The 10,347-nt window shown below is 67.0% G+C and overlaps 1 protein-coding gene across 1 annotated transcript; it reads left to right on the top strand.

The window, feature by feature from the left end:
- The first annotated feature begins 5,074 nt into the window (after positions 1–5,074).
- On the top strand, positions 5,075–9,407 carry TEKT4 (tektin 4). The gene is made up of 6 exons (XM_036915844.2): positions 5,075–5,752; positions 6,738–6,808; positions 7,183–7,326; positions 7,700–7,922; positions 8,507–8,661; positions 9,183–9,407. Exons 1-6 carry the CDS (start codon positions 5,219–5,221, stop codon positions 9,397–9,399), a joined length of 1,344 nt encoding a protein of 447 aa, XP_036771739.2. The 5' UTR covers positions 5,075–5,218; the 3' UTR covers positions 9,400–9,407.
- The last annotated feature ends 940 nt before the right edge of the window (positions 9,408–10,347 follow it).

Here is a 10,347-nt window from a genome sequence, read left to right as displayed (position 1 = left end):
CATTGAGGATCTGGCTGTTCTTACAGAAATTCTTGGACTGGGAGGTGGTGGGAGGCTGGGATGCCCGAGTCACCCAGCCGGGCTCAGGAACCCCCTCAGTGCACACCAGGGGCCCCAGCAGGCCTGAAGGGCATCTATGGTGTGCTGGGCCAGCAGGCCCCCAGGGGTGACAGCCATGAAAGGCACGAAGGTGAGCATGGACCCCTGAGGCCGTGTGAGAGGGTCAATTGCCAGAGCCTGGGGGGCTGAAGTGCCCCCCTCAGCCTCCCCGAGCCTCTGCTGAGTTGTGCCTCTGCAGGCCTGCCCCGGGATGTGGTGGTCCCTGCCGCAGCGGGCTGCCCTGCCCTGGGCATGCCCCACTTAGCCAACACCCCCACCTTCTGGAACACTCTCCTCCATCCCGCAAGCAAGCATGCTCTGACCGGTGTGTGGTGGAGTAGGACTGCCGCCTCTCTCACTGGGGAACACGATACCTCGGTCCACGTGACCCAGGATGGCATTTGGTCTGTCGGCCTTGAAACACAGGCAGGCGATGGCTCCAACCCAAGGGCGGTCTCCATCTTGGGCACATGCGAGCTGCGTGCCCAGTGTGGGCTCCAGGGCCCTGGCCCTGGGCTCTCCCCGGACCTCCAGAGCCTCTGACCTCTGCCTTGCACACTCCTCAAGTGGCATTCTTGCAGCTCCTTAGCTGGCCCGAGTCCCTTTTACTCTCAGCAAAGGCCTGTGGGTGCTGGGGTGTGTACTCAGGACAGCAGGAGGATGATTCAGTACGGAGACTGTGGGAAGCAATCAGGGCAGGCTTCCTGGAGGAGGGGTGAGCTACCAGGAAGTGGGGCTGAGGGCGTCCCAGGATGGGGCGGGCATGAGTGTGAATGGCCGGTGTGGCTGTGGGTGTGATGAAGCCTGATGACACGTCCCAGCTGAGCCTGAGTCAGGCAGGATGGGCGGGGTTTTGGTGCCGAAACAGACATGTGGTCGCCTCCATAGCTCCCCAGGTCCCCATGGGCTGTCCAAGGCCCTGCCCCATGCCATCCTCATTCGGGGACGTGGAGTGTCGCGGGTCACCTGGCAGGGGCAGGGCAGATGCAGCCCAGCACTGGCTCTGGAATGCTCTGCCTTGAGAGACTTGAGTCACTGGTTCTCCTCTCCCACGTCTTCAGCCACAGTGGGCACACAGCCTCACCTGGCTCCTAGCCTGCTGGGGTCTCCCCTGTGCTGGGGGTGGAGGCCATGGCCTGATGCTGAGCACAGGGTGCGGGGCCACTTGGGGCCTGGGTCCAGCTGAGATAAGAAAACCCGTTGTTCTGGCTCCCAAGGGCCACGTTAGGTCCTGGGCCAAGCAGGGGTCAGGTGCCCCCATCAGGAGCATGGAACCACAGATGCCCTGGACCTCAGGGCCTGCCAGCTGGCCCTACTGACAAATGACTCCGGGCACAGAGCATGGCAGTGGCCGTGGGGCACCCCCCACCCGGCTCCGCGGAGCCTGTGGGCCTGAGGCAGCTCCTTTCTGAAGTGCCTGCACCGAGGTCTCCTTAAACCCCCAATGCTGGCAGGGACATGCTCCGCAGGAGCCAGGAGCCCACTGGCAGATGGGGCCTGAGCCCCAGGCATCGGCTAGGAGGCACCTGGCAGGGATGGTGGCTGCTCCACCAGCTCCTTGGCGCCCCTGATCCCCCTGCTGCTCTGTGGGGCAGGTGGCCAGGCCCCTGGACGGCACGTGGAGGGCTCGCCCCAGGCCAGAAGCGTGCGGTGCTGGCCAGCTCTGCCCGCGCTGGGTCTCCGGCTTCCGTCACGCTCCCCCCTTGCAGGGCGCACAGTGGCAGGTGGTCCTCATGTTCTTGTTGTTTCTGAGACACCAGGGGGTGCAGCTTGAGGGCCCTCCCCGCGTTGCCACGCTTTCACTTCCCTGATTTAGTTAGTTGTGGCCTGAGATCGTTCAAGTGGTGTCTGGGTCATGACATAACAACATACCCCCAGGACCTGAATGTGGTGCTCAGAGGAGCTGGGTGCCACGCCCCCCAGGGCCCTCTCACTGTGGCCCACGCCCCTCACTGGGTGGGAGGCACGCCATGGTCCGTCCAAGCAGAACGGCCTTGGCCACAGACAGGATGAGACCCCGATGCGCTGGCGCCTGGATGAACGGAGAAGACACAGTGCTCAGCGGGAGGGGCCGGACACGAGAGGCCACGGGTTGTGTGATTTCATTCATGTGAAAGGTCCAGAGCAGGCAAATTCATGACAGAATGCCGACTGGCGGCTGCCAGGGGCTGGGAGGGGGACGGGGGTGACCACTAATGGGCACAGGACCTGCCCTTGGGATGGTGAGAAAGTCCTGATGCTACATCGGGGTGGCGGCTGTACGACCTATGCACGTATTAAAGGGCAAAACTGGCAAACCACATACGCATGAGACTCCGCGGTAGCAGGGCAGCGGCCACAGCAAACATCCCAGGCTGGCACCTCTCGGCACCTCCCTCTCGCAGAAGCGCCCCAGCTGCCCGCCTACAGGTGACGCCCCACCCGGGCCGCCTCCCCAACCCGCAGTTCCCCTACTCTGCAAACTGGAGGGCTCGTCCGGGTCTCCTTCCTCAGGCCCTGCCATCTCTGCTCCACCTCACGGGGCAGAACTTCCCTTGCAAAGCCACTTTGTGTCTATTCACCGTTAGTGGGAACCAGGCGGGTCCTCCGTGCTGTCAGTAGAGGCTTATCTGCCTCCCGCGGCGGGGGTGACACACTTCTCACTCTATTTTGGAGTTTTGTAGCTTCTTCTGAAACCGTGGAGTGTGGACATGTGTGCAGTTGGTTTTGGGGAACGGGGGCTCCACGGGGTGGTGAAGGCCCAGGGCCCACGTCCGGCTCCCAGCTGTTCAGCACACTTCCTGCCTCCTCGCCGGCCCTTCCCTGGGTGGGCGCCAGGATCAGGATCCTGTCCTGAGGCCCCACCTCCCACCCGAGGTCCCGGGGCACAGGAGAGCTGAGCAGGAGCCCCCCCAGCCTCCATCAGACCCGGCCAGCCTGCCCACACTCACGCTCTGTCTCCTCTTCCACCCTGATGCACCGCCATGCCTGCCGGTCCTGGCACCACCCCAGGGAAGGGGGCCTCCTCAGCTGCTGCCTCCACAGCCCTGGAGGTGGCCCACCCTGTCTGGACTGTGTGCCCTCCTGGTCCGGGTCCTGACAGAGGGAGGGGGTGTGGGGCTCGAAGAGAACCCCCGCCCCTAGGGCTGTCTGAGGCAGCGAGACTCCTGTAGCCGCCGGCTGCCTGAAACGCACCGCCGGGGGCCTGGCTCCAAGCCCATAGTAGGGGATGCTGTGTTTGAAGGCCCAGCCACGGGCGCAGAGGGCCCGAGTTGGGGAGCCCGGGCCTGCCTGCCCTGGGAGGGGCTTCCCAGAAACGCTGTGCAACGTGTCAGGGCAGCCGGTGGCCTGTGTGCAAATTCTGCCATCTCCCACCTGTGCTGCCTCTGTGACCCAGTGTCCCCCTCTGTTCAAAGGGAGAGAAATCACACAGCGCTGTGCGAGAGCCAGGAGCCTAGGGGTGGCTGTCCTTACGCCGCCGTCCCCGCCCTCTGCCGCCTCAGTTTACCCTGAAGGGTCAGGGTCTGGGCTGCAGGCTGGGCAAGGGCTCACAACAGGGGCCGAGCCTGAAGGAGCATGCAGGGGTATTCCCCACAGTGGCCCTGGCAGGGGGAGGGCCTGTCCCCAGCAGCCGCCCCAGACTCAAGTTTCCTTTTGCAAATGCACTTTGGGAACAAGTAACCCCAGGCTCCCGCCCCCACTTAGCCGCCCCTCTGCCCTCTGACACGCCCCCACCCACCCCTCAGTCACCAGCCACCTGCCCAGATTCACACCCAGAGACCCTGCAAGGTGGGGGGCTGTGTGGGGCGGGAAGGGGGGCACTGGTCAGCCCGGTGCTGGGTCAGCCACCTTCACTCGGGCTGTGCCCACAGCAGCCCCCATGGTGGCCGGTGAGACCCTACTGCCCAGAAGGGTCCTCACAGGGACCACCTGCTCGGCCACACGGGTGACACAGGCAGGGCCAAATTCCAACTGAGGCGTCTCCCCAGGGCACTTCCTCCCGTGAGCTCAGGAAGCGTGGGCGTCTGCCACTGTCAGGGTGGCAAGCACAACCCAGGCGGCACGTGGTCAAGTCTGGCCGGACCACCTTGCTGCAGCCCCCACCCGGGCACCACGTCCTCTCAGGGGCCACCCACCACACCCCAGGGTCATCCAGGGTCATGGGGCTTGGCTCCAGCCTGTGTGTTCCGGCAGGTTCTTGGGGGACAGATCCTGTGCAGCTATGCCCTGCTCTGGCCAAGGTGAAAAGCAGGTTCTTATTAAAAGAGGGGGAGCTGGTGGTCTGCCCCGTGACTGCTCCTTAATGGGCCCTGTATGTCCACTGCCATCTTGGGAAACCGAGGCACAGAGGCTCCCTGGCCTCCTGAATCTGAGGATGGGCTCTGGCTCAGCCTGGTTCGGGAAGTCTCAGCTGCTGTCCCCAAACCCACATCTATGAAGCACCTACTGTGTGCGGGGGTTGGTGTCAATGCTGGGTCCCACAGCCGCTGCTGTCAGAACACAGGGGTACCAGTGCTAAAGGCCAGGGCCGGGGATGTCCTGCTAAGGAGACCTGGAGGGTCCCACGGGGGCGACCAGGGCACGGTGCCGGCAAGAACCCAGAGCCGCAGCGCCCCGGCGCCATGAGGCATTTTATGGCCAATGGCGCCCTCTTCTTGCCACGTTGGGCATCGACCCAGGCGCTGGGGATGAGGGAGGAGATGCACCCGGGGAACCAGGCTGGCTTCCTGTGCAGGGCTGGGCCACCAGCCCTCCTCCCGAGGGGGGCAGATTTGGGTGTCTGACCCCAGGTACTCACCAGAGGCTGAATTCAACTCCCCATCAAAGACTCTTGCACCCCAGCGTGCCCAGGGGCAGAGCCAAGCAGGAGTCCCCGGGCCTGGCCTGGGGCCGCCTTCCCAGGTGCACTTCAGGGCGGCTGCCGGACGTGGGCCAGGGCGGGTGTGGCTGGGGCCTACCTGGCCCTTTAAGAGGGCTGCTGCTGGGGTGGGGGCGTTCCCTGTTCCATGTTGCCTAGCAACAGGAGGGCGTGGCGTGTACCTGTCGCTGGGAGACGAGGAGCGCCTAGGCTCCTGGGGACACGGTGTCTGTAACTGCGCCGCGGACCACGCCGAGGGGCCCTCCTCCCTGCGGCGGCACCATGGCGCAGACGGACGCGCTCCTGACCAAGCAGCCCGCCCCGCAGACGGTGCCGGCGTGCGAGCTGCCTCGCAAGCTGTACGACGTAGCCCGCAACACGGGCGCCAATACGTCCTCCGGCCTGGCCACCGCCGGCTTCCGCACGGCCAAGTACCTGGTGGACGAGTGGTTCCAGAACTGCTATGCCCGCTACCACCAGGCCTTCGCCGACCGCGACCAGTCGGAGCGGCAGCGGCACGAGAGCCAGCAGCTGGCGGCCGAGACGGAGGCGCTGGCGCGGCGCACGCAAGAGGACTCCACCAGGAGGGTGGGCGAGCGCCTGCAGGACACGCACTGCTGGAAGTCGGAGCTGCAGCGGCAGGTGGACGAGCTGGTCGCCGAGACTGACCTGCTGCTGGCCCAGAAGCAGCGGCTGCAGTGCGCCCTGGACGCCACGGCCGCGCCTTTCTCCATTGCCACTGACAACCTGCAGTGCCGCGAACGCCGCCAGCACCCCGACCTCGTGCGGGACCACGTGGAGATGGAGCTGCTGCAGGTTCCACCCCTTCCGGTTCCAGAAACGGCAGTCCCCGCCTCCCTCACCTTCAGGGGGCCGGGCCAGGGCCAAGCCGGGCAGGGCCCCCATGGTTCACACCTTGGTGTCCATCACCACGTGGCTGCACAGAGGCTCAGGGAGCCCACGCCCCTCTACACATGCAGGGACACACAGGCACACATGGAGCACGTGCCCAGGCCCACTCCCGGCACAGAGAAACTGGCTGTCTGTAGGTCGGAGGTACCCAGGGGAGCCCTTGCTGGGGGCAGGCTCAGGGCTCAGGGCCCTTTCCGCCACCTGGTCCTCACGGTGGGTGCTGGGGGAGCTGTGGCTGTCCACTGGCCCCAAGCCCACCACCATCAGGGCTCGCCTTGGAGGAGAGGGGCCCAAGCCATGGCAGGATTCACGCCTGGACATGGGCTGGGGACAGCTGCCTGGGGATGAGCCAGCAGAGGCCATTGAGGCAGGGAGGGGCCTGGCTAGGCCCCCTTGTGCCCTGACACCCCTCTACACCCCCCCAAGGATGGGGAAGAACCTCACTTGAGCCCTGGGAGCAGCTGCCTGAGGTCTGGGATGGGTGCTGTCTGGCAGCTCCTCTTGGTCATATCCTGGTGGCACTTACACCTGCTGGGAGGCCCCTCAGGTCACTCCAGGTCATGCAGACTAAGATCCACCCTGAGCTCCTGGAGGCTAAGCCCACCTTAGGCCGATACATGTGGTGGAAATCCAGACACAGGCCAGTGTGGGCGTGGACGGGATGGGGGCAGAGCTCCTCTCATCCCACAGGGAGCCCTCCCCACCCCTTCCAGGAAAGAGACAGGGTCAGCAAGAGGCCACCCAGGCAGAGGTCAGGTGCTGGCCAGGCCCCCAGCTCCCCTGGGCACCTCTCCAAGTCTCAGCTCCTCCGGGTTTTAAGGGGCTGCCTGGGCTCGCACAGCCCAGCCATCATGACATCCTCCCTAAGGATGGGGGTCCCCTCCCCTAGGAAGCTGAGCTCATCCGGAACATTCAAGAGCTCCTGAAAAGGACCATCATGCAGGCTGTGAACCAGATCCGGTGGGTCTGTGTGGCCTCAGGACTCTCCTCAGAACGACCCCGGCCCCCCACCCCTCCCCTGGCTCTGGGCAGGAAGTCGGAGCAACCCAGCCCTGAGGCCCGGAGAGATGGGGGCTTGTCCCAGATCACTGCCAAACGGGGGCCCCAGGTGGGGGGTGGCAGATTCCTGCAGGGTCCGGGGCCTGGGTGTCCAGATCCCAGGGCTGGGGGGAGCTGCTCCTGGACGCTGCTGGCCAGGGCGGCCGAGTGGCCCCACACTGGGCAGTTGAGGCAGCCTCACTCCCAGCTGGGAACCGGAGGTGTGCTCAGTGCTGGAGGGCTCTCACCGGCGCAGTGCTCCCCTCCGCACAAACACAGGCCCTGCCCGCCCCCAGGCTGAACCGGGGGCACAAGGAGACCTGCGAGATGGACTGGTCTGACAAGGTGGAGGCATACGCCATCGACGAGACCTGCGCCGGCTACCACAACCAGAGCACCCAGGTGCGGGTCTACCCGCACTCCACCAGGCTCCAGGAGAGGTGGGTGCCTGGCCCCAGCCGCCCCAAGGGCCCTCCGGAACTCCCTGGCTCCTGCCTGCACCCTCGCTTTCCCACAGCCTGCCAGCCCCCCTGGCCCCCGAGGTTCTAGTGCAGGGGACCCTGGTACAGGTCTTCTGGTCCCGGGGTAGACAGGCGAGCAAGACCCCTGCTCGCATGCCCAGCACCACATAGTTCACCAGAGGAGCCGGAGGCTGCGCAGAGTGGGGGCGGTGGGGACAGGACGCTGACCTGCAGGGGGCGTGCGACCACCGTCTATCGCAGCGCAGCCTGGGGGGGGGCCAGGGGGCGGGGCGAGGAGGCAAGTGCCCGCACCGACCGCTCCGCCCGTGCCGCCCGCGCGCTCCCGACCCAGTGCCTCCACGCCCGAGACGTGGGCCAAGTTCACCCAGGAAAACCTGCACCGCGCCGAGCGCGAGCGCCTGGCCTCGGTCAACCTGAGGGAGCTCATCGACTGCATCTTGCGGGACACTGCTGAGGACCTGCGGCTGCAGCGCGACGCCGTGAACCTGGCCTTTGAGCGCCGCTGCGAGGAGCTGGAGGACACGCTCCACAAGCTGGAGCAACACCTGCACAAGGTGGGCCCGCCCCTCCCGCCTGGGCCACGCCCACACCGCGCCAGGCCACGCCCACTCAGCGCCAGGGGGCTGGGAGCCCTTAACTGCGGAGAGAGACCGGGCAGACCCCTTGTGGCCAGCTGCGCCCCTGGGCACTACCTGGTCACGACCTGGCCTGGCCCCTGCGCCGTGCCCGTCTGGAGGGACCCCAGAAGCAGGGCAAGCCCCTTCCGCCCTCCCCCAGCCCTCCCTAAGCTGGCGAGAAGCCGGGTGACCTTGGCGGGGTCCACAGGCCTTGCCGCTGAGTGACTGACAGGAGGCACCGCCGGGTGCGAGCAGGAAGGAAGGCGGCCCGGGCCTGGCAGCGCTCTGACCCTGGGCTCTCGGGGCGGCCTTTGCTTCCTCCGAGCGACTGATCCTTGGGCAGGGCTGGGGGCCTGGTCCCACCGAAGTGCCCTGGTGCCCCGTGAGGGCCGAGGTGGCCCTGCACCTCCTCCTGCCTCCATGGCCGCCAGAGCCTGGGCACAGGGCTCGGGGGAGGCCCACCCCGAACGCTGGGATGGGGCGGGGCACACGCGGGCACCCACGCACTGCCCTGTGTGCAGACGCTGCGGGAGATCACGGACCAGGAGCGCAACGTCGCGGCGCTGAAGCAGGCCATCACGGACAAGGAGGCGCCCCTCAAGGTGGCCCAGACCCGTCTGTACCAGCGCTCCCACCGGCCCAACGTGGAGCTCTGCCGGGACAACGCCCAGTTCAGGTGCCCTGGGGTTGGCGGGGCCACTGCCCCCTCATACGCCCGCTTCGGCGCCTCCCTCGACTCTGGGGCCCCCGTGAACCCCGCGCCCACCCACGCACAGCCCTGCACACGAGGGAACACCGGGCCTCCCCACACACACCCTGCACGTCTCCCTCCCGCCCGGCACTTAGGTGTCAGGGCCCCCAGCCCACCACCGCCATTGCTGGTCGCGGCCACACGGTGTCGCTGTGGGGCGCGGGCCCACAGTCCTGCGGACACAGGCTCCCCTGGGTTGGCTGGTGGAGGTCCCCGCTCAGGCCCAGCGCGGTGCCCTTCGGGCTCACCTCCGGCCCTGCAGGGTTCCACCCGGGGGCCCGGCGGGCCCTCCCCAGCGGGCCTTAGGCCGTCCCTAGGCCACCTGGGGCACCCTGGCCCTGCCGGCCCTCCCCACACTGCCGGCCGGCTTCCCTGCGGCCCCCACCAGGGTCCCAGCCGCCCTCCCAGCCCTGAGGCCCGGCCCACTCGTCTCCCCGACCCCTCAGGCTGGTGAGTGAGGTGGAGGAGCTGAACCTGTCCCTGGCTGCCCTGAGGGAGAAGCTTCTAGAAGCTGAGCAATCGCTGCGCAACCTGGAGGACACGCGCATGAGCCTGGAGAAGGACATCGCCGCGAAGACCAACAGCCTGTTCATCGACCGCCAGAAGTGCATGGCCCACCGCGCCTGCTACCCTTCCGTCCTGCAGCTGGCTGGCTACCAGTGACCCCCCCCCCCAATAAAGCCCATTAGCTTCCCGCCCGGCATGTGCTTCAGGGTGGAGCCCTGGGCAGCCGTGGGAGGGGAGGGGTCACAGCTCTGTGCAGGCAGCTCCCCCTGCCCGGAGCACCCATTACCCTCGGGGGCGTCAGCCAAGGACGTGGCGCCCCCACCTTGCTCACTGCAGACCAGGCTGCCGGCCCCCAGGCAGGGACGGGTTTCTCCACACACCCGGGCCACCCGCAGGAAGCTTCAGAGGGGGCGCAGAAGGCACCCCGCCTGCCACCCAGTGGCCATCAAAGCCCTGGCCTTCCCTCCGTGCTCCAGGGACACTGTGTCATGAGGCAGCGGCTTTGCCCTGAGAGGCTTCCCCCTGGCACCTTGGGCGTCCACGCAGCGTCCCATAGCCCCTTGAGGGTGCCAGGCAGGGCCTGGGGCAGCGACTGCCCAGGACACCCCCAGGGCACTTTCCTACCACCCCCGCATGGGACCTGGGCTGAGGGACTCCACCCCCAGCCCCCCTGGCTGCCTCGGGGGGCCTGGCCCCCTCCTTAGCCAGTGGGTGAGTCCGGCTGTGGTGGGGGTGGGTGGAAGCCAGCATGGTCTGCCCGCACAGTCCCACACCACCTGGCACACTGTGTCCACAGCTCTGGGCCTGGCTGCACCCCCGCGGGCACAGCACGGGGGGCCCCTGCCAGGAGGCCCTTCAGTGGAGGGGTGGGTGGGGGTGAGGCCCTGGCTGTGCCCCCCGCCCTTCAGAAGAGCTCCTTGCTGCTGTCAGCTCACTGGCGGCAGCCAGTTCACCAACAGGGCTCTGAAGGGCCCATGAGAATGCTGGGGGACGACAGCCCCCCCTGCACTGTGTGCCCGCCTGCTGCTCAGCACCCATTATCGAGCACCAGCAGTGTCCCCATCGTCTTCCCAGCCCCCCCACCACAGTGGTAGCGGCTGATGG

This window comes from Manis pentadactyla, chromosome 10, assembly GCF_030020395.1.
Source record: "Manis pentadactyla isolate mManPen7 chromosome 10, mManPen7.hap1, whole genome shotgun sequence".
Classification (NCBI taxonomy): domain Eukaryota; kingdom Metazoa; phylum Chordata; class Mammalia; order Pholidota; family Manidae; genus Manis; species Manis pentadactyla.
This window is presented reverse-complemented; position numbering and strand designations above follow the sequence as displayed.